Source organism: Octopus sinensis, linkage group LG11, assembly GCF_006345805.1.
Source record: "Octopus sinensis linkage group LG11, ASM634580v1, whole genome shotgun sequence".
NCBI lineage: Eukaryota > Metazoa > Mollusca > Cephalopoda > Octopoda > Octopodidae > Octopus > Octopus sinensis.
This window is the reverse complement of record NC_043007.1, coordinates 38,899,524-38,924,945: the sequence shown is the minus strand read 5'-3', so window position 1 is coordinate 38,924,945 and position 25,422 is coordinate 38,899,524. Positions and strand designations below refer to the sequence as shown.

Here is a 25,422-nt window from a genome sequence, read left to right as displayed (position 1 = left end):
TGCCCTTCCTGTTGCTAACCCTTACCTATTTTTCAAGTAAGTTATCTTATTCTTTACAAATGCACAAGCACATATCAAGAGGATACTTTGTGGACAGAAGTGACAATAAGAAACCACTCAAAGAGGAGTTGCTGTATGTTTGTTTACATTTACCATCAATGAAAGTCAATCATTTTCAAACAAGTGATTCTGAAAGTTTACACCATAACTTCTATTAACAAACCATCTTCTTGCTTTGCATGTTTGAAAACGTGGGAAATAAGAGCCCTCTGAAAAATGGGTAAAAATTAGCAACAGGAAGTACATCCAGTTGTAAGATAATGCCTTAATAATATATTCAAATAATTGTTTTGAGTTCAAATCCTACTAAAGGCAACATAGCCTTTCATTTTTATCAATGTTAATAAAAAAAGTATGTAGTAGTGGATGGGCAGAACTGTCAGAGAATTTGGCAGAATGCTGCTGTGTCTGTTCCAGTTCTTTGCATTCTGACAGCAGCATTTGTGATGACACTGGTACCAAGCTGTATCAGCCCAAAATTAGTAGTGTTTTCCTTGGATAAATGTCAATGGTATGGAGAAGAGGGATTTCCATGCAGGAGTGGCTGTGTGGTAAGTAGCTTGCTTACCAACCACATGGTTCCGGGTTCATTCCCACAGTGTGACACCTTGGGCAAGTACCTTCTACTATAGCCTTGGGCCGACCAAAGCCTTGTGAGTGGATTTGGTAGATGGAAACTGAAGGAAGCCCATCGTATATATGTATGTATATGTGTGTGTGTGTGTGTGTGTGTGTGTGTGTGTATGTCTGTGTGTCTGTGTTTGTCCCCCCCACCATCGCTTGACAACCAATGGTGGTGTGTTTACCACCCCGTAACTTAGCAGTTCAGCAAAAGATACCGATAGAATAAGAACTAGGCTTACAAAGAAATAAGTCCTGGGGTCGATTTGCTCAACTAAAGGCGGTGCTCTAGCATGGCCACAGTCAAACAACTGAAACAAGTAAAAGAGTAAAAGAGTAAAAGAGAGTAAAGGGAGTATGGGCAGCTACCAATCTTTCTGAAAAATCTTGCCCAGGGGAACCTCAGTTGAGAAACGCTGCCCTAACTACTGAGCCAAATGCCTCCGCTGGAGCTGAATTTACACAAAAAGTATTTCATAACAGAAAATTTACGTCTAGAAATGGAGTCAATTTATTGCTGGGAGTTTTACTTGTGTTGTTCAGAATGTTTAGTTTTAGTAGAAAGTTATTTTCTAGGTTTTCTTTCAATTTCTATGACAATACACATAAACACATACACACACACAGTATAGATATTGATATGATGATACATTTGTTAAGGTAGATGATTAAGTATGTAGGTAGGAAAAGAAGGAAGGTATGTCAGGTAGGTATGTCAGGTAAATAAATAAATAGATAGATATCAATTGTGATGGATTCCATACCATAATCTACTCTGTTTAGTTAGTCAAGCATGATGCTTAGTAGAAACTGATAAATTTTTTGGGTGATTATGCGATAATGTATATGTTTACACTAACACACAAAGAATGAATGGGGGTGGAGATGAATGTGGACGTGAGTGTGTGTGTGTCTGTGTGTACTGTGGGTGTGTGGTGGTGGTGTGTGTGTTTGGGTATGTGTGTGTGTGTGCTGTGGGTGTGTGGTGGTGGTGGTGGTGTGTGTTTGGGTATGTGTGTGTGGTCTGATCAATAAGTATCTGGACAGAAAGCCATAGTAACGAAGCTAAAGTACGCAGAATGAAGCCACTTGGCACAAATTAACCTTAAACTCTGTTGTGCATGCACACTAAGTTTTAATGTTCAAGCTCACTTCCGCTGTTTACAGCAGTGCATGGATGGAAGGTGTGTAGCATGTGATCATAGCATTGACCAAGACAGAGAAATTTGAGCAGAGAATCAGCATCAAATTTTGTCAAAAGCTTGGTGATACTTGCTCAGAGGCCCATGCAAAGTTTTCAAAAAGATTTCATAGTTCTCACACAATCAAAGAGATCTTGTGCAAACCATCCAATCCAATCCAATCCATACCAGCATGGAAAACAGATGTTAAATGATGGTGATGATGATGACAGTGACAATGATGAAGATGATGATGATGGTGATGATTGAAATGGCAAAACTGAGCAAAAAGAGGGAAACAAAAAAAGGTAAAAATAAAAAAAGTGTATGTTAAAAATAACTTTCTTGAGAAAACAATAAAGTTATTATTATAGAATTTTATAGCTTTGAAAATGGCAGAGATTGATATTTCTGAATGTGCTGACCTTTTACTGACCATTTATTTAAAGTTATGATGAATAAACAACTTCACAGATGAAAGATTGTCTTTCTCTTTTCCATTAATAGCGCCATCACTTGTCTTGAAACATTAATAAATTAATAGTAATTACCCATACATGCTTATACTTGAATTTCAATTGTGTGTCATGCAAAAAAGAAAAAAAATCATTCGAGGGGACAAGCAAAGACAGACAAAGGGATTAAGTCGATTACATTGACCCCAGAGCATAACTGGTACTTTATTTATCGACCCCGAAAGGATGAAAGGCAAAGTCGACCCCGGCGGAATTTGAACTCAGAACGTAACGGCAGACGAAATACGGCTACGCATTTCGCCTGGCGTGCTAACGATTCTGCCAGCTTGCTGCCTTATTTGCTCCCATTTATATTGAACACATGTTCTCATGAAGATTATACCAACCCCAACTCCTCCATAACTTTCCACATGGTTGTGAATTACCTTGCAGTATTTGTTCTGACACCCCATGATCTAAGTTCAAATCTCACCAAAGTCAACTTTCTCTTTCATTTTATTTTTGTGATTGATGAACAAGTGCCAACCTACGTTAACGGATTGGCAGAACTGTGAGAATATTGGAATGGAAAACTTGCAGCATTTGTTCTAGACTTTTGCATCCTGAGTTTAAACCCTACCATAGCCTTCACGGTGGTAGACATTATCTGTCGTATGGTTTAACATTCCCCACTTTAGATCTTGGGTACCTTTAGCAGAGACTACTATGTTGCAAGCATTCAAGCCAGGCCTCTATTTCAGAATACCCTTCTTCCTTCCAGTCTTGGAGGCCCTGTAAAATGTCATGAGAACTGTCTTCCCTCCTGACTATATGGTTAAAATACACACACATATGCACACACACACACACACTCACACACAAATACACACATAAATGCACACATACACAAACACACATGTGCTTATTCACACATATTCTCACATGCACATACACACATATGCACACACACACATCATCATCATCATCATCATTGTTTAACGTCTGCTTTCCATGCTAGCATGGGTTGGATGATTTGACTGAGGGCTGGCAAACCAGATGGCTGCACCAGGCTCCAATCTTGATCTGGCAGAGTTTCTACAGCTAGATGCCCTTCCTAATACCAACCACTCCAAGAGTGTATGCTCACACAGACATATATATATATATGCACACACACATATGCTTATACACACATGCAAACCTCATTTATATGCAGCCTAAATACATTAGCCACCACAGGTCCAGTCCTTGTGGCAGTGTCATTGCTTGTATGCCTCACTGACTCTGAGGCATTTTCTCTAAATATGGGATTTTAATGATGCGATTGTTTATTTATAAAATTACATTATAAGGTAGGTGTGAGAGGCCAGATATGGCCAGTTTGAACATAAGACAGGTAGAATATTTGGGCCAGATATGGCCAGATTAAATGCTAAAGAGTTAAGTAATTAAGAAAACACATCAACCTCACCAATCTAGGATGGCCTACAAAAGTTATAGGCATGGCTCTTCTCTCTCTAACTCATAAATCAAATAAAAAAATGTTTTCAACAAATATGAATTTATTTATGCCAGTCGCTGAACTATAACCATATAAGGCAACCCACCCCCACCAATCCAATTTGGCATTTGATATTCATTACTCTCTTTACTCTTCACTCTCTCTTTTACTCCTTTCAGTCATTTGACTGTGGCCATGCTGGAGCACCACCTTTAGTCAAGCAAATCTTATTCTTTGTAAGCTTAGTACTTATTCTATTGGTCTCTTTTGCTGAACTGCTAAGTTATGGAGACATAAACACACCAGCATCAAGCAATGTTCGGGGGGAAAAACACAGTCACACAAACATATACCTGCACATATACATACATACATATATATATATATATATATATATATTATATATATATATATATATATATATACATACATATATACAACAGGCTTCTTTCAGTTTCCGTCTACCAAGGCTTTGGTCAGCCCAAGGCTATAATAGAAGACACTTGCCCAAGGTACCACACAGTGGGACTGAACCCTGAACCATGTCGTTAGTAAGCTACTTACCACACAGCCACTCCTACGCCTAGTTTATTTAATTAGTTTATTTAATGTTCTAATCATTAGATGTATCATAAATAAATCTTTCACCTACATAACTGTCCAACTGTATAATTAATTTATTCTTAATTCAAGCCGGACCGAACATCCACTATTTCATAGTTGAACAGTTAGCAAGTATATAGTTTATCTTAATTGTAAAAATAATTACTGCAACACTAAGGTTTAGGTTGGCAACATAACCATCCTATAAAAAAGAAATGCATGTGAAAAAAAAAGAGGAAATGAGGAGCTAAGAAAGAATTGGCAAGAAATCACACCCAAATTATCCTCAAATCACACCCTAACATCTTCATAAAATAGAAGGATATTTTAGATGATCTAATTTTTTTTCTTTTGTCTGTTAAGTCAAGAGACGTAGGAGTGGCTGTGTGATAAGTAGCTTGTTTACCAACCACATGGTTCCGGGTTCAGTCCCACTGCGTGGCACCTTGGACAAGTGTCTTCTACTATAGCCTCAGGTCGACCAAAGTCGATTTGGTAGATGAAAACTGAAAGAAGCCCGTCCTATATATGTATATATACATGTGTGTGTGTGTGTGTTTGTGTGTCTGTGTTTGTCCCTCCAACATCGTTTGACAACCGATGCTGGTGTATTTACATCACTGTAACTTAGCGGTTCAGCAAAAGAGACCGGTAGAATAAGTACTAGGTTTACAAAGAATAAGTCCTGGGGTCGATTTGCTCGACTAAAGGCGGTGCTCCAGCATGGCCACGATCAAATGACTGAAACAAGTAAAAGAGAGTAAAGAGTAAAGCGGGAAGGAAAGTGCTTATGATCTTTTAGATCAGCAGTTCCTAACCATTTTTTTGCATCTCAGACCAGTTTCATGCAAGACAATTTTTTCATGGACTAAGAGATCACGGGTATAATATGTAATTTAATTATTACATATGTCATACATATATAATGCAAAATCACCCTAATAACTGCAATAGTCAATAAAATAGACATAAAATTTCAAAACTTATTCTTTCTGTGTGGCTGGTACCATATGATCCACTGCCCAGCACTTGTCCACAGCCTAGTCGCTGGGGACCCCTGCTTTAGTTCTCCGAGATTGATGGAGTGAGATGGAGGAAGGTGTGCTCAAACTGCAAACCTAGTTCAAATGTTGTTAAGAGACTGGACTCAACTAAAGTTACTCAAGATGCCAGATGGTGATGTTAAACGGAGTAATGAATTGTCTACACTCCCGGTGAGCCAAGACAGGATTTGAACTCAGAATGCAAAGAGCTAGAATAAAAACTGCAAAGCATTTGGTTCAACATCCTTACAGTTCTGCTAGTCCATCTAAAATATTTCTTTAGTGACCCCCAAAAGGATGAAAGGCAAAGTTGACCTGGGCAGGATTTGAACTCAGAGAAAAACATAGAACAAATATTGGGAGGTGTTCTAACTGATACATTAACAACTCTGCTAATTCACAACATTATGATTGAAGAAAAGAGAGAGAACGGTCAAATCCAAAGTCCAAGGTCTAAACTGGAGTTAAATATCAACAACAAATAATACATCATCATCATCATCATCACCATCACCACCACCACCACCACCACCACCACCATCATCATCATCATCATCATCATCATCATCATCATCATCGTTGTTGTCGTCGTCTTCATCATCATCATCATCACTGTTTAACAACCACTTTTTCGTGTTTGTATGGATCAGGCAGAATTTGTTGAGGCAGATTTTCTATAGATGGGTGCCCTTCCTGTTACCAACCCTCACCTGTATCCAAGCAAGGTAATATTACCCCATAACTATACATGTTTTATGCAGAAGACTGGAAATGAACAACGCTGCTTGTATGACAGTGATGCTTGTTTACAACCATCATGTGAAAAGAAGGAAACACACATACACACACACACACACAAATACATACATACATACAATGATTTGGGATAGAGAATAGAAATTGTGTATAGTTGTGGAAATTAGCTGCCCAGCAGATGTTAATGTAAAGCTGAAGATTAGGGAAAAAGAGAATACCTACGCTGAACTATTGAGAAATCTGCAGTTACTCTATCCAGATTACAAGTTCAGGTTTATACCTGTAATTATTGGGGTCCTGTGATATATAACACACTGCCTGTGTATCAATCTTGAGAAATTAGGCTTCTCAAAGCCAGAAAGGAGAAAGCTGATTCAAAGACTACAGATCCAATCCATTACTGGAACTGTAAAAATCTGTAAAACTTTCCAGAAGTTTTGTCATTTAAGTATATATGAGCATGTCTAGATACGCAAGTATATGCATGTGAAGACATATATAAAACAAAACATACAAAACTGCACATAGGCATACATGCATGCATACATGCATACATACATACATACATACATACATACATACATACATACATACATACATACATACATACATACATACATATATACATACCTAAGACCACCTTATGTCTTTATGTTTGAATTGATTATTGTTTCATTTTTTTTCTAAGAGTGGAGGATGTGGGCAGCTAAAAATTAAGAATGTTAAAAAATAATTTTATTGACAAAAGAAGCTGACAGATGTTTTTTTTTTTAAATGTGTTGACCTTTTGTTGACCAGTTATTTGCAGTTCTGATGAATAAACAACTTTACAGATTAAAGATTTTTCTCCACGCTTTATAACACCTGTTTTAAAATATTAATAGATTAAAGGTGATAGTAAATACATGCTTATACTTGATTTTCATGTTTTATATCATATAAATAATTTCAGTTTGTATTTGTTACGTTTAACCCTTTCTATACCAATCCATCCAAGACCATCTCTGATTCTATAATTCAAAACCATCTACTATAAATTTACAGAAGAAACTATTTTTTGATATATGCTTTGTACAAGGTGGCAAGCTGGCAGAATCATTAGCAAGCAGAACAAACTGCTTAGCAAAATTTTGTTTTGTCTTTTTCCACAACTGGGACGAGGTGGTGAAGCACGACCTTCGAACTTTAGGTCTCACCAAGGAAATGACTAGAGACCGAGACCTATGGAAGTATGCTGTGCGTGAGAAGACCCGGCAAGACCAGTGAGAACAGTCAGAATCAAAATCAAAATCAAAATCAAACCAAATCAAATCAGATATCAGAAAGCAGAACCAAAATTGAGGTCAATCAATATCAGTGGAAGTTGCAGCTGTGGTTAAGCAAACCATCCGATCATGGCCGTTGCCGGCACCGCCCCGTCTGGCCTCCGTGCCGGTGGCACGTAAAAGCACCATCCATTCGTGTCCGTTGCCAGCCTCGCCTGGTCCCCGTGCCGGTGGCACGTAAAAGCACCATCCGTTCGTGTCCGTTTGCCAGCTCCGTCTGGCACCTGTGCGGGTGGCACGTAAAAAGCACCCACTACACTCACGGAGTGGTTGGCGTTAGGAAGGGCATCCAGCCGTAGAAACACTATCAGATCTGACTGGGCCTGATGCAGCCTTCTGAACCGTCCAACCCATGCTAGCATGGAAAACGGACGCTAAATGATGATGATAATGATGATGATGATGATTCTAAATTCAAATTCCATTTGTCTTTCATAATTTCGGGGTCAATAACACATGTACCAATTGAGCACTGGGGGTGGTGATATAATTGACTTACCCCCTCCCCCAAACTTGCTGGCCTTGTGCTAAAATCTGAAACAAGTATATGCTCCATACACTAATGTAATACAGGTACAATGCCAGCTTTCTGGACACTAATGGGTTGAGATCCTCTCATAATCCACACTAATTTATAAGCAGGAACTTAAAATTTCTGTGGCTGCTAGATTAGTTTACTGGTACCTTGCACAATAAAGGTAAAGACTGCCTTCAGTTATGAATGAAGATAGGATTGCACCTCGAAAGTTACTTTCCTAGGCACAAATCTGGGCAAAGTTGTTTATGGAAGACCAAGAGTTGCCCATGCATAGCAGCCTCTCTTCTTTACACCACTGATGTTATCCAAGGGACAGGCAAAGGCTGATACAGCTTGGCATCAGTGATGTCGCAACTCATTTCTACAGTCGAGTGAACTGGAGCAATGTGAAATAGAGTGTCTTGCTCACAAACACAACACGCAGTCATGCTCACAATCATGAGGTAGTGAGTTCAATTCTTGGACCAGGCTGTGTGTTGTATTCTTGAGCAAGACATTTTATTTCACATTGCTCCAATTCATTCAGCTGTAGAAATGAGTTGCGACATCATTGGTTTACTGAGTTTACTACAGCCCAGCAAATTTTCAACAATGTTAGTGAATATATTATCCACTGTTTCCTTTGTACTGGAGGGGACACGTTTCATTTTAAGCATGTAACAAGCTGGTACTTATTATTGGTAAGGTCCAAGAAGGCCAAAACCCATCTAGCATTCTCTTTGAGGTGCTTGCTGCAAGGATGTTATCTCCCTTGTTCTAATATATGCTGTGTTTTAACCACAATATGTCTAAGAAGAGATTTTCTCTCAGACAAAAACCACCTGCTTAGCAGTATCTTGTCCATCTTTACATTCTGAGTTCAAATTCTGCTAAGGTCAACTTTACGTTCATCCTTTTGGAGTAGAAGAAATAGGCACCAGTTGAGCATTGGGGTTGACAAAATGGACTAGCCTGACCTCCTTGTTTGCTCCTTCTTGAGCCATGCTGGTTTCCTTGGTGTATAGGTTCCCCACCTGGACGGGACACCGGTCCGTCACAGGTGAGCTACAAGATGCAGAAGGAAAGAGTGAGAGAAAGTTGTGGCAAAAGAGTCAGTAGAAGTTCACCATTACCTTCTGCCGGAGCCACATGGAGCTTACGTGTTTCACTCATAAGCACACACATCGTCTGGTCTGAGATTCAAACCCGCGATCCCTTGACCGCGAGTCTGCTGTTCTAACCATTAGGCCATGTGCCTCCACACCTGACCTCCTGCCAAATTTCAGGCCTTGTACCTATAGTAAAAAGGATTATTACTGTTCTTATATGCTATCACTGAGGAGAAGGTTATTTTGGCCATTTTCTTGCAATAATTACTGTCATAGCTGGACAAATTATATACTACTAACTATATCTGTTAATGTCAGAGACTTTATGTGGTCGTTAGACATGCCAGAAATAGTAGCCAAATAGCTTCCCAGAACAAATGCACCAACTTCTACATGGTTGTTTGCCCTACCAGAAATAGCAACCAAATATTTCCCAGCTAGCACAAGCTTCTATGTAGCTGTCAGGCCTGCTAGAAATAGCAGCCAAACATTTTTTCCACATCAACAAGGGAACCTCTATGTGGTCACTCAATCTGCTAGAAACAGCAGCTAAATAATTTTCAAGCCAATAAATGAACTTTGACATTGTCACTCAGCATAGTAGAAATAACAGACAAATATCTAGCCATCAAGATGGAGAAATTCCAGCTTGGTGCTTCCTAACTCTGACATTTTTTATAGTAATAATTTTTGTTAAATACCAATAACACGCCCGTATCATATTTTGCAAATACGCAAAAAATATGGGTCCCATCTTTCTTTGGAGGCATTCCAACCGTGACCATCCCATAAGTGGAGTACAGTTGGTCATAAAATTGGAATTAGAGCTGATGTAAGACTAAACAATAACAATTATTGTTGTGTGTGTATATGTGTGTGTTCTGTTGGCGCCCAATGTGGTAGAAAGGGTAGCTAGCTACCTGGTTAATCCATAACTTTTATTGTTAAATTAATCCTCAATATAATACTCACCCGCATGACAGATGGGATGGTCATGGCTGGGTGAAAGTGCCTGTGATTATAGGTTTGCTGCATTAGAGTTCACCCGGTATTATACAACCGTAACCACTAACAACAACAACAACACATATCTTAGACCAATGATGAACCCTCTCGGTCAGTGGTTCTCAGCCAGGGTCAACATGACCTTTGGGGATGTCCGTGTAGGATTTTGTTGTTAAAATCTATGTGCAATGAATTGGTTATGAGGACCACTTCAGTCATGAACAACCATGGAATTGCACCTAGAAAGCTCCCTTCCAAAGTACAAATCCACACAAATTTGGTTATGGAAGCCACCTGACTGGCTCCCATGCCCATGTCAAGTAAAAAGCACCAAGCTTGGCCGGTGCCAGTACTGCCTGACTGGCCCTCGTGTTGGTGGCACATAAAAAGCACCATTCAAGCATGGCCAATGCCAGTACCACCTGACTGGCTCCCGTGCCAGTGGCACATAAAAATTACCATTCAAGCCTGACCGATGCCAGTACTGCCTGACTGGCTCCTATGCCGGTGGCATGTAAAAAGCACCCACTACACTCTGGGAGTGGTTGGCATTAGGAAGGGTATCCAGCTGTAGAAACATTGACAGATCAGATTGGAGCCTGGTAGAGCTGCTGGCTCTCCAGACCTCAGTCAAACCGTCCAACCCATGCCAGCATGGAAAGCAAACATTAAACAATGATGATGATGTTGATGAAACCAACAAGGGAGTATACTGTAGCACAGCTTGCTAGAAACAGCAGTCAAATCTCCTTCAATTCACACCCTACAGTCTTAAATAACAGGACAGATGATCTATTGTAGTCCTACATACATGTAAAAAGGACAGAATAATCATGGATGAAATGCCCTTGTTTATAAGTCTACTCAGTCAGATCTGACTGGGCACGTAACAACCACCACCACCACCACCACCACCACCACCACGACTACTATTACTACTACAACTACTGCTGCTGCCTCTATTGCTGCTGCACTGACACTGTTGCTACTGTTGTTGCTGCTGTTACTGTTGGTGCAGCTCCTGGTACTACTACTACAGCTGCTGCTGCTGCTACTGCTACTGCTGCTGCTACTACTACTACTGCTACCACAACCGCCACTGAGGCAGCTGCTGCTGCTGCTACTACCACTACTACTACCACCACCACCACTACTACTACTACTACCACCACCACTACTACTACTACCACTACTACTACTACCACCACCACCACCACCACCACCACTACTACTACTACTACTACCACCACTACTACTACTACTACTACTACCACTACTACTACTACTACCACCACCACCACCACCACTACTACTACTACTACTACTACTACCACTACTACTACTACTACCACCACCACCACCACTACTACTACTACTACTACTCACTATTCACCGGTGATGTGGGAGTAGATGTTCTTTCTTCTAATACTGGCAAACATGATTAATAATGTAGTTGAATAATTATTGAAGGCATAATTAATGATTAGGATAGTAAACAGCTAGCAACTATTGAAAGCTTGAAGGGTAGAGCTCTAGCCTTGCTACAGCCCACTGGCTGGAAGAAAAAAGTAAAAAAGAATATTGAATCAAGTATGTATTTGTTAAAGACCAACCTTTTAAATGAACAGGTTTCTTGCTGCAGAAGAGAGCAGTGTTCATGACCTTGAAAGGTCTTCATAAACTGTTGACATTGACACACTGATGTGACAGGTGTTTAGCTTCAAACAACTGTGTGTGTGTATATGTGTGTGACAGAGAGAGAGGGGGGAGAGAGAGTGAGTGAGTGAGAGAGAGTGTGTGTGTGTATATATGTATGTATATTACTGAAAGGCTCAAAAGTGGGGTGTTCTTGTGAAAAACTGACATCATCACCATCATCATTATCATCATCATCGTTTAACGTCCGCTTTCCATGCTAGCATGGGTTGGATGATTTGATCGAGGACTGGCAAACCAGATGGCTGCACCAGGCTCCAATCTGATCTGGCAGAGTTTCTGGATGCCCTTCCTAATGCCAACCACTCCAAGAGTGTAGTGGGAGCTTTTACGTGCCACCAGCACAAGGGCCAGTCAGGTGGTACTGGCAACAGCCACGCTCAAATGGTGTTTTTTACGTGCCACCTACACAGGAGCCAGTCCAGCAGCACTGGCAACGACCTTGCTCGAATGTTTTTTCACATGCCACCGGAACAAGTGCCAGTAAGGCGACGCTGGTAACGATCATGCTCGAATGGTACTTTTTATGTGCCACTGGCATGGAAGCCAGTCAGCTGCTCTGGCAACGATCATGCTCACATGGTGTTCTTAGCGTTCCACTAGCACAGATGCCAGTCATCGAATTTGATTTCGATTTCACATGATTTTCAAAACCTGCATCCCAAAGAGAAGGTTTTCAATAAATATTAATTAAAAAATATAATTTATTACAAGGAAAAACTCAACTTTCAGATTGCCAAATCTACTTCTCTCTATGTGCCCTGTTAAATTAGGCAGTGGTTTAGCAATGTATCACCAAAAAGGAAAACTATAATTGCCATTAAGATACATTGCTAAACCACTGACTAATATAATTATTTGTATTCCCATTAGTGATTCACTAAATCATCCATAGATTTCTATGGAGTAGATATATATACTGATGGTGATCTTGTCCGGAATCTGGCAAGTTGTAACCAACTCTACCGTCGGCAGTACAGGGATATCATGACTGCCATTTTCGGCCATTTACAGTCACTGTCAGTATGTATGCATACAATTATGTACATTGACTGCAGCATCAGAGCACTTTAGCTCTTATTTCTAGCACATATATATATATATATATATATATATATATATATATATATATATATGTATATATGTGTGTGTGTGTATGTGTGTGTGTTGTTCACCATTAAAAATATAAGCTATAAAAATATAAAAAATATAATCTGTTCCTTCATATATCAGACAACAGAGGGGTGGAATGGGTTAGGGGTAGAAAGGGACATGGTGTGGCAAAATAAAACAATTGAGTTGTGTGCGTGTGCAGTGGGTGGGAGAAGGAACTAATCCTTGATGTGGTAAAGGAAAAGGTAAGAACAAAGAGAGGGTAAACTAGGTTTTAGTACCTGGCCCTTAATTAATCTGTTGACCCATTTATTTGCCAGGTGATACAGACTCTTAAGAAAAGCAATGGCATATACACACATATTACATATGCATACACACACACACATACAGGCATACATGCATATGAATATGTACATAGCTTAGCCTGTCAGAATTAGCAGCCACTAACCCTTACCCTAACCCACAAAATCACAACTTACTGTCTTAGTAAATGAAGTACATTGAGTACTAGGGACATTATATGTGAACAATAAACAAGATGGTCACAGTTGGAATGCCCTCAATAACAAGTCTACTCTAAGAAGATAAGAACACACTCGCCATACATAATATACCATATATTTATATATATATATATATATATACACACATATAAACATCAACTAGCTTTTACTTTTTTATACATCATGCATCATCATCATCATCATCATCGTTTAATGTCCGGGGAGGGGGTAAGTCTGATCTGGTAGTGTTTCTACTGTTGGATGCCCTTCCTAACGCCAACCCCTCCATGAGTGTAGTGGGTGCTTTTTACGTGCCACCGGCACAGGGGCAAGACAAGGCCGGCAAACGGCCACGATCAGTTGGTGCTTTTTATGTGTCACTGACACGGGCGCCAGTCAAGGTGGCGCTGGCATCTGCCATGTTCAGATGGTGCTTTTTACATGCCACTGGCACAGGTATCATAACTACAATTTCCACTTGATTTTTATTTTGATGTTGACGTACTTGACTCAATAGGTCTCCTCGAGAACAGTGGGTCACTCTATGATCCAAGGTTAGCACAGCAGGCTGTCCTGCGAGCCATGAACTCACTTCATTTGTCAGGTCTTCGCAGTCACAGCATATCTCAGAGGTCTCGGTCTTTCATCATTTCCTCTGTCATTTCGTCATTTCCTCAGGAGGCTGAAATTTCAAATAAGATGACAAAGAACCAAGATTTACATTATTTACAATTGACGGATATTTGTCCTCATCTTGTTTGTTGTTAACACGTTTTGGCTGATATACTCTCCAGCCTTCATCAGGTGTCTTGGAGAAATTTCGAACCTGGGTTCTCATTCTTAAGGTATTTTTCGATGTTATTATTATATGGCATAGTGGTTAAGAGCGCAGGCTACTAACCCCAAGATTCCAAGCAGTGACCTGTACAATAATAATAATAATAATAATAATAATAACATTGAAAAATACCTTAGGAATGAGAACCCAGGTTCGAAATTTCCCCAAGACACCTGATGATGGCTGGAGGGTATATCAGCTGAAACATTGTGTTAACAACAAACAAGATGAGGACAAATATCCATCAAATGTAAATAATGTATATAATTCTTCATCTCTTAAATATAGAACTGAAAGAACCAAGATATCTGGCACCTTGATGAGCTCAAGAAGACCTGTATTCCACAGCAGAAGTGCTAAGGAAGCTCTTCCTGGTGAAAAAGGATCGGCCTGCAAGAGTCCTGTGCTGGTACCACATAAAAAGAACCTGTGCCAGTACTATGTAAAGGTGCTTGTGCAGCGCCATGTAAAGTGATTGCCATAAGGGAGGGTATCCAGCCATAGAAATCATGCCAAATCGAACCAGAGTCAGGTGCTACTATCTCCAGTATACCAGCTCTGGTCAAACTGTCCAACCCATGCCAGCATGGACAACAGTCAGACATTAAATGGTGATTATGATGTGTACATATGTCTGTGTGTGTATGTGTGTGTGTTAATGAATGTGTGAAATCATCCTCCTCATCATCATCGTCATTTAATGTCCGTTTTCCATGCTGGCATGGGTTGGACGATTTGACTGAGGACTGGCAAGCCAGGAGGCTACACCAGGCTCCAATTTGATCTGGCAATGTTTCTACAGCTGGATGCACTTCCTAACACCAAACGTTATATAATTTAATGGGTTAGTCAGAGAAGGAAAAGCATTACCTATGACCCTCAGTTTTTACAGGGGACTCTGTAAATGAGGTGGGGGGAGAGGAAGGAGGGAGGAGGTTACCCTTATTCCAGTGATCTGGTTTGTATGTTTGCAACAAAATGTAACAAAAGGGATGTCACTGAAGAGATCCAAAGCCCAGGTGAGGGTGTGAAACCAGACAAAATATGAAGTCTACCATCCAAAGTAGAATGTTTCTAGATCTAGATATGAGTGTGTAAGACAAAGGAAAACATGTGTGTGTGTGTGTGTGTGAAAAAGATGGATCTGTTTGTGCATGCATATGTGGATCTGATCAATGAAATATCTGTTTCTCTCTAAGTGCATGTGTGTTTGTGGGTGTTGATGTGTGCATCCATGTAATGGCATCTGCGTGTTTGTGTATATGTATATGTGTGCATGTGTGTGTTTGTGTGTGTGTGCTTTTATGTGAGAGCATATATATATATATGTGTATGTACATATATACACACATACCCACATATAAATATATATATATATATATATAAATATATCCATCCAACCATGCAGGCACACACACGCCCACACACACGTACACAAAAATGCAGATGCATGGATGCATACAGGTGTGAGGAACTGATGAGTGTATCCAGGTAACATAATCAGTCTTTCTGTAAGTGTGTAAGATGGAAAGTGAGAGCGTAAGGGAAAGAGATGAAAAGAGAGTCAAGGTCGAAGCGAGGCTAAGATAGAGAAGAAAGAAAGAAAGAAAGAAAGAAAGAAAGAAAGAAAGAAAGAAAGAAAGAAAGAAAGAAAGGAAGACAAGATACTCTGCTTGCTCACATCTATCCCTCCTCACACTACTGTATCACATAGCAACAGAATAGCAACACCAACATAACTACAGCCTCAGCTACCAGCTACCACCACCACCACCACCACCACCACCACTGCCACCACCATTACCACCATCTCTACCAATATCTCCATCACCAACAATGACACCAATATCACAGGAAGACACATCATAAAAATAAGCAACAACACTTCAGAAACTATGTCACCAACATCATCATCATCATAATCATCACCATCATCATTACCAACATCACCATCATCATCATCACGACCTTTATTAGGGACATCATCTCCATCATCGTCATCAATACTACTGCTACTACAGTCATCGTTCTCCTCCCTGGAGTCATCACCATCATCATGATAATCATCAATGGCCTCTTCACCACCATCATTATCATTATCGTTACCATCATCCCAATAATCATTCATTACTCTCATTATTACTTTATCTCCACCACTATAGGCATCATCAAGGGCAGTATGCTCATCACAAGGGCCCTCCTGCCACCATCAGAGTGCCACAGCCATCACCACTCCCATCATCAGCATCATCATTATCATCATCATTTAACAATTGTTTTCCATGCCAGCATGGGTTGGACGGTTTCACCAGAGTTGGCAGGCAGGAGGGCTGCTCCAGACTTCAGTCTGGCATGGTTTCTATGGCTGGATGCCCTTCTTGACAACAACTACTTTACAGAGTGTACTGGGTGCTACTATGTGGCACCGGCACGAGTGCTTTTTCATGGCACCAGCATAGGACTCTTGCAGGGGGAGTGACCTTAACACTTCTGCTGTGAAGTAGGGGGGGTATTCTTGAGTACAGCAAGGTTTTACTTAATGTTCTCTTTTTCATACTTGCATGGATTGAAGAGAATTTAAAGAAGGCGGTGAGCTAGCAGAAACATTAGCATGCTGGGCGAGATGCTTAGCGGTACCTAGTCTGTCTTTACAAGGTCGACTTTGCCTTTCATCTTTTCAGGGTCGATAAAATAAGTATCAGTTGCATACTGGGGTCGATGTAATCGACTCAATTCCTTTGTCTGTCCTTGTTTGTCCCCTCTATGTTTAGCCCCTTGTAGGCAGTAAAGAAATAAGAATTTATTGAGGCAGATTTCCTATCGCTGGATGTTCTTCTTGCCGACAAATCTCACCTGTTTCCAAGCAAGGTAATATTTCCCCAAGACCAGACATGTCCTCAGAGAATATTGCAAATGAACAACACTGTTTGTTTAACAGTGACACTCATTTCCAACTATCAGCCAAGGGAACACAAACATCCAAACATATAAACACATTCACACACATATTTATACATACATACATAATACATACACACACACACACATACACACATGTATACACATACACAAACACAAGTGTATACACACACATATATATGTATATATATATATACATATATGTATACACATATACATATATATACATCTATAGGGTCCCCCGATCCCTCATCTGGTGGTCAATGAGGAAACTAGGGATAGATGAATGGCTGGTGAGGGCTGTGCAAGCCATGTACAGACATGCCGTAAGTAAGGTTAGAGTTGGCAACATGTACACAGAAGAATTCAAAGTAGAGGTTGGGGTCCACCAGGGTTCAGTACTCAGCCCCCTCCTATTTATCATAGTCCTCCAGGCAATTGTGGAGGAATTCAAGACAGGTTGCCCCTGGGAGCTCCTCTATGCTGACGACCTCGCTCTAATTGCTGAGTCACTATCAGAACTGGAGGAGAAGTTCCAGGTGTGGAAGGAGGGTTTAGAATCGAGGGGCCTTAGAGTCAACCTAGCTAAAACAAAGTACTAATAAGTAGAAAGGTAGACAATCCACAAATATCCTCAAGAAGATGGCCCTGCTCGATCTGTAGAAAAGGTGTAGGTAGAAACTCTATAAGATGTACCCAGTGTAAGCTATGGACACATAAGAGGTGCAGCAATGTCAAAGGTAGGCTAACTGGGAAGATAGTTTTTGTATGTGGCAGATGCTCTGGAGCATTGACCTCCGAAAATCTGCAGAAAACAACTTCCGTCACTTTCCGGGGGGAAAAACTAGAAGTAGTTGATAGCTTCCGCTATCTAGGTGACCAAGTCAGTAGTGGGGGTGGGTGCGCTGAAAGTGTAACTGCTAGAATAAGAATAGCCTGGGCAAAGTTTAGGGAGCTCTTACCTCTGCTGGTGACTAAAGGCCTCTCGCTCAGAGTAAAAGGCAGACTGTATGATGCATGTGTACGAACAGCTATGCTACATGGCAGTGAAACATGGGCCGTGACTGCTGAGGACATGTGTAAGCTCGCGAGGAACAAAGCCAGTATGCTCCGATGGATGTGTAATGTCAGTGTACTTACTCGACAGAGCGTTAGTACCTTGAGAGAAATGTTATACCTAAGAAGCATCAGTTGTGGTGTGCAAGAGAGACGATTGCGCTGGTATGGTCATGTGGCGAGAATGGATGAAGATAGGTGTGTCAGAAAGTGCCAATCCCTAGCAGTTGAGGGAACCCGTGGAAGAGGTAGACCCAGGAAAACCTGGGACGAGGTGGTGAAGCACGACCTTCGGACGTTAGGTCTCACCATGGAAATGACTAGAGACCGAGACCTATGGAAGTATGCTGTGCGTGAGAAGACCCGGCAAGACTAGTGAAGCCATAATCCGTGGCCCCTACCTGGGACGTAGTCAGTCCACCTGTGCATACCTTCCTTCTTGTGACACTTGTGAAGACCTGTTGAGGCAAGTGAGAATCGAATCAAATCAAATCAAATCGAACCAAATCAAAATAGATGAACATCAATGGAATTTGTATCCTTGTGGTACCAGTGCCAGTGGCACATAAGAAAACCATCCGAACGTGACCGTAGCCAGTACCGCAACGACTGGCCTCCGTGCTGAGGGCACGTAACAAACACCATCCGAGCGTGGCCGTCCGCCAGCCTCGTCTGGCACCTGTGTCGGTGACACATAAGAAAACACCATCCGAGCGTGGCCGTCAGCCAGCCTCGTCTGGCACCTGTGTCGGTGGCACATAAAAAACACCATCCGAGCGTGGCCGTCTGCCAGCCTCGTCTGGCACCTGTGTCGGTGGCACATAAAATCACCCACTACACTCTCGGAGTGGTTGGCGTTAGGAAGGGCATTCAGCTGTAGAAACACTGCCAGATCTGACTGGCCTGGTGCAGCCTTCGGGCTTGCCAGACCCCAGTTGAACCATCCAACCCATGCTAGCATGGAAAGCGGACGTTAAACGATGATGATGATGATGATATATATATATATATAAGGCGAGCTGGCAGAAACGTTACCACGCCGGGCAAAATGCGTAGCCATATTTCGTCTGTCGTTACATTCTGAGTTCAAATTCCGCCGAGGTCACCTTTGCCTTTCACCCTTTCAGGATCGATAAATTAAGTACCAGTTTCGCACTGGGGTCGATGTAATCGACTTAATCCCTTTGTCTGTCTTTGTTTGTCCCCTCTATGTTTAGCCCCTTGTGGGTAGTAAAGAAATATATATATGTGAGTGTGTGTGTGTGTGTGTGTGTGTAAATATATATATATGTATATATACATATGTGTGTGTGTATATATATATGTATGTATGTATGTATATACACACTCCAATTTAAAACATTTATCTCAACACTTGACTGAAAAATAATGAACTAACTCTGACTAGAATCGAACACACATATCAATGCTAACATGGCTCCTTGCACATCCAATTGAGCCAGAACATACATCTCATATTAGTGTTGATATGTGAGTTCGATTCTAGTTGGAGTTAGCCATCATTTTTCAGTCAATTATTTAGATAAAGGTCACTTTAAATCAGGATATATATATTATTATTATTGTATAAAAGACTTTCCAAGTCGCTTTTTCTCCGTAACTTATCAAGCCTGGGTTTGTTTACAAATATTATATGTATCGGGTTGTCTGGAAAGTTTGTGCCGATTTATAGTAGCTTACCTTTCGACTTATTTTAGAACATGGTTGAGTCCATAGAATAGGATTTGACTACACCTCCATTTAGAGCACAGTTTAAGCTATCTTTTCGTGGAAGAAGGTTTATGCTTCTATAACCTGTGTTAATTCTGTAACCCTTTAAAGTGGAAGATGAGAAGGTTCATTTTCAGCACTTGATGCTTTTCTTTTTCCATAAAAAAATGCCTCCCAAGCAACCAAAGAAATATGCACAGTTTAAAGTGATGTTTCTTTATCCAAAAGAACTGTACGGAAGTGGTCCGCAAGGTTCCGAGCTGGAGATTGTAGCCTTATTGATAAAGAGTGATCAGGCAGACCATCCACTACAGATGATGACCAAACCAAGTCATTAATTGAGAATAATCCACATTGCACAACCCGAGAATTGGCAGAAAGCCTCAACCTATCAAAATCCATCGTTCATGAGTACCTGGTAAAGCTTGGGTACACAAATCGCTACGATGTTTGGGTACCACATGAGTTCAGTGAGAAGAACCTTTTGGATTGCATTTCCATCTGTGATTCGTTTTATAAATGGAATGAAAACACGCCTTTTTTAAAGCAAATTGTGACAGGTGATGAGAAATGGATTATCTACCGAAATGTTCAGAGAAAGCGATCCTAGAGTAAGTGACATGAGCCACCCTTAACCACCCCAAAAGCGGGTCTTCACCCTAAAAAAGTCTTGCTTTGTGTCTGGTGGGATTGGAAAGGAATTCTAAACTATGAGCTTTGCCCAAGTAACCAGACAATTAATCCTGAGAAATACTGCACACAACTGGATGAGTCAAAAGCAGCAATTCAAGAGAAACGTCCAGAATTGGCCAACAGGAAAGGTGTTGTTTTCCAACATGATAATGCAAGGCCGCACGTTTCTTTGGGAACCAGACAAAATTGCAGCAGCTCGGCTGAGATGTGTTACCCCACCTTCCATATTCACCAGATATTGCTCCTTCCGATTTCCACATATTCAGGTCTCTGCAGAATGGTCTTAATGGTAAAAATTTCAATTCCTTGGATGACGTAAAAAGATACCTTGATGAATTCTTTGCCATGAAACCATCTCAATTCTGGGAAGAGGGTATTTTCAAGTTAAAGGAAAGATGGAGATGCGTTAAGCAACAAAATGGTCCGTATATGGTTGATTAAAAATGTAATGGCAAGTATTTATTGACCTTTTTCTTTCCTTTAAAAATCAGGACAAACTTTCCATACAACACAATAGTAATAGACAATTTAGTATCTATACATAAAATGTAATTGAAATTTATGGGTGAGTTTTCTGACTCAATCAGATGTACAAGGAGCCATGTTAGCGTTTATATGTGGGTTCGATTCTATTCAGAGTTTGCTCATCCTTTTTCAGTCAATTGTTTAGATGTTGCTTTAAATTGGAGTAAATATATATATACATATTATTATTATAATATATTATTATACAGTTATAATTATTCTATAAAAAACTTTCCTAGTGGCTTTTTCTCCATAGCTTATCAAGCTTCCAGGCTTGTTTATAAATATTATATATGTATGTATGTATATATATATATATATATATATATATATATATATATATATATATATATATATATATATATATATATATACATATATATATATAGGTGCCGATGTGGCTGTGTGGTAAGAAGTTTGCTTCCCAACCACATCGTTCCAAATTCAATCCTACTGCATGGCACCTTGAGCAAGTGCCTTCTACTATAGCTTCAGGTCAACCAAAGACTTGTGAATGGATTTGGTAGATAGAAACTGAAAGAAGCCTGTCGTATATATACATATATATATATATATTTATACACACACACACATGTATATATCTATGTAGGTGTATCTGTGTTTGTCCCCCCTCCACCTCTTGACAACCGGTGTTGGTGTGTTTATGTCCCCGTAACTTAGAGTTCAGTAAAAGAGCTTGATAGAATAAGTACCAGGCTTAAAAGAAAAGTACTGGGGTCCATACATTTGACTATGAATTCTTCAAAACCGTGCTCCAGCATGGCTGCAGTCTAGTGACTGAAACAAGTCAAAGATAAAAGATAAACATATACATAGGTATTCATATATATATATATATATACATACATACATACATACATACATACATACATACATACATACATACATACATACATACATACAACAAGCATCTCTCAAATCCACTCACAAGGTTTTGGTTGTGTCACTCCAGTGCTATAGTACAAAACATTTACTCAAGGTGCCATGCAGTGGGACTGAACCTGAAACCTGAAACCATGTAGCTTGAAAGCAAACCTCTTAACCACAGGGCCACACCTGTGCCCTCTTCAACCACACTGACCACAACACAAGCAAAAACAACAAGAAAAGCATCAATGATTACAAAATGGCATAAGCCAATGGGAGAACCCTTTTGTGATCACTTGAACAGATAAGAAATAGCAGCCAAATTTCTCTCAATTCACACTCTACTGCTGTAAAAATGGAAAGGACACATTAGATAATTTTAATCCTAGATATTATTAAACGATGGGATGGTCATGAATAGAATGTCTCTGCTTGTTGGTTTGCTCCAGTTGGGCTGACCCAGAGGAGAAAGGCAAAACAACAATAATAATAACAACAGCATTAATAAGTTCAACGTGTTACAGTAACAAAAAGAACAACATTAGTAAAAACATCACCAATACCACCATCATCACTACTGTCATCATCATCATCCCCATTACCTTCATTATCCCCTCCACCATCATCATCACCACCACTACCCTCATCATCATCATCAACTCCACCACTACCATCATCATCATCCTCATCACTACCACCACCATCGTCATCACTACTACCACCACCATCATCGCTACCACCCTCATCATCACCTCCACCACTACCATCATCATCATTCTCATCACTACCACCACCATCGTCATCACTACTACCACCATCATCATTACCACCATCATCACTACCACCCTCATTGCTACCACCCTCATCATCACCTCCACCACTACCATCATCATCATCCTCATCACTACCACCACAATCGTCATCACCACTACCACCATCATCATCATCACCACCCTCATCGCTACCACCCTCATCATCACCTCCACCACTACCATCATCATCACTACCACCACCATCGTCATCACTACTACCACCATCATCATCATCACCACCCTCATTGCTACCACCCTCATCATCACCTCCACCACTACCATCATCATCCTCATCACTACCACCACCATCGTCATCACTACTACCACCACCATCATCATTACCACCTTCATCGCTACCACCCTCATCATCACCTCCACCACTACCATCATCATCATTCTCATCACTACCACCACAATCGTCATCACCACTACCACCATCATCATCACCACCACTACCCTCATCATCATCATCACCACCCTCATTGCTACCACCCTCATCATCACCTCCACCACTACCATCATCATCATCTCATCACTACCACCACAATCGTCATCACCACTACCACCATCATCATCATCACCACCCTCATCGCTACCACCCTCATCATCACCTCCACCACTACCATCATCATCACTACCACCACATCGTCATCACCACTACCACCATCATCATCATCACCACCCTCATTGCTACCACCCTCATCATCACCTCACCACTACCATCATCATCCTCATCACTACCACCACCATCGTCATCACCACTACCACCATCATCATCATCACTACCACCCTCATTGCTACCACCCTCATCATCACCTCCACCACTACCATCATCATCATTCTCATCACTACCACCACCATCGTCATCACTAACTACCACCACCATCATCACTACCACCACCATCATCATCACTATCCTCATCGCTACCACCACCTTTCGTCATCATCATCATCACCACTACTACTACAGGCGAAGGTAAAGCAAACGCACACCAGGTGCTTAAGGTTAGGGTTAGGATTAGCCGAAAACGGGTGGTGTGCGTATTCTTTACCTCCGCCACTACCACCATCATCATCATCTTAACTACAATTTCTATATCAACATTCTCAACAATGACATAATCAACATGAACATCGCCATCAACAATAACAGCAACAATAACCAAAACATGTAAAAAGTTGGGTGTTTTAAAAATATTCTTGTTCATTTTTGTTACTTTTTTGCTTTCTTTTGCTTTTACTTTTAATGTCGTTAAGCAAAGATCACGATGCAGTTTCAATTCTAGGTTGAAGCAGCAATCTTCAGTTCATTTCAGTGTAATTTACACCACTGATGATTTGCTTAAGGCATAAACGCCACAGAATCCGATTTCCTTTCCACAGAACGATGAACGGGCGGACAGACAGACAGTTAGACAGACTGATAGATAGACTGCTAGATAGACAGTTAGACAGACTGATAGATAGACAGTTAGACAGACTGAGAGATAGACAGTTAGACTAATAGGTAGGTGATAGAGAGACAGACAGACAGATAGATAGATAGATAGATAGATAGATAGATAGATAGATAGATAGATAGATAGATAGATAGATAGATAGATAGACAGACAGACAGGCAGACAGGCAGATAGACAGATAGACAGATAGATAGATAGATAGATAGATAGATAGATAGATAGATAGATAGATAGATAGATAGATAACTTGGTTTTGTGTCAGTATAATTTATTACATGAACAACATCACCAACAACAGTAACAATAAACGATAACTGGGTCACATTGAATAATGTAGTCTTAAATATACATAACTAGCTAGGAGGAAAAAATAAAAACGGAGATGGAACTCATTTCACCATAGGCCTGCTTTCCCGTAATGTCCGAAGCAAAACAATAACATCAACTACAATATAAACAAGAAGGACAATTGAACGAAATACCTGCAATTTTCACTCCTAAAATTCCACATCCTAATACGGCTACTTTCATGGTACAGTGTGAAAAAGTTTTGTTTTTGGTTTACTAACAGTGATAAAAAAATTCTTTCTCGTCGACAACAACAACTACAGTAATAAAATCAATAACAAAAATGAATGACAAACTTAATGATACAGAGAAAGAAAACAAAAATAAGACTAATTAACAAACAATAGTACTTATTTCTTAATAACAACCCAGCACTGGCGGTTGGTTACTTAGTACGCTTTGAATCCGGCTTGTGAATTTTTTTAAAAATATGTATATAAATGTAAAATTAATTTTAAAAGTCAGAAAAATTTGTTTCTTTTATTTTAATATGAAAATCCTCATCAAATTTATATGTAAAAATGCCAATTTCAAATTACTTTAATAAATGAAAACAAAAAAATGTGTTAAATATCAGACGATGTAATCGGCCGTTGTTGCTAAGCAGTAGATTTGTTTGGTAACCATGTTAACGCTTTCAA

At 40.2% G+C, this 25,422-nt stretch overlaps 1 protein-coding gene across 2 annotated transcripts in view; it reads right to left on the bottom strand.

Moving 5' to 3' along the window:
* Window positions 1–25,061, bottom strand: part of LOC115216963 (probable 3-hydroxybutyryl-CoA dehydrogenase) — a 53,402-nt gene extending 28,341 nt beyond the window's left edge. Inside the window, exon 1 of one of the 2 annotated variants that reach the window (XM_029786434.2) lies at window positions 24,916–25,061. In XM_029786434.2, the coding sequence (XP_029642294.1) occupies window positions 24,916–24,964 (49 nt within the window). In that variant the 5' untranslated portion in view covers window positions 24,965–25,061. Of the gene's footprint in view, window positions 1–11,789; window positions 11,908–24,915 lie in introns of those variants that run through there. The other variant, XM_036507006.1, reaches the window with a different exon arrangement.
* Window positions 25,062–25,422: the final 361 nt, after the last annotated feature.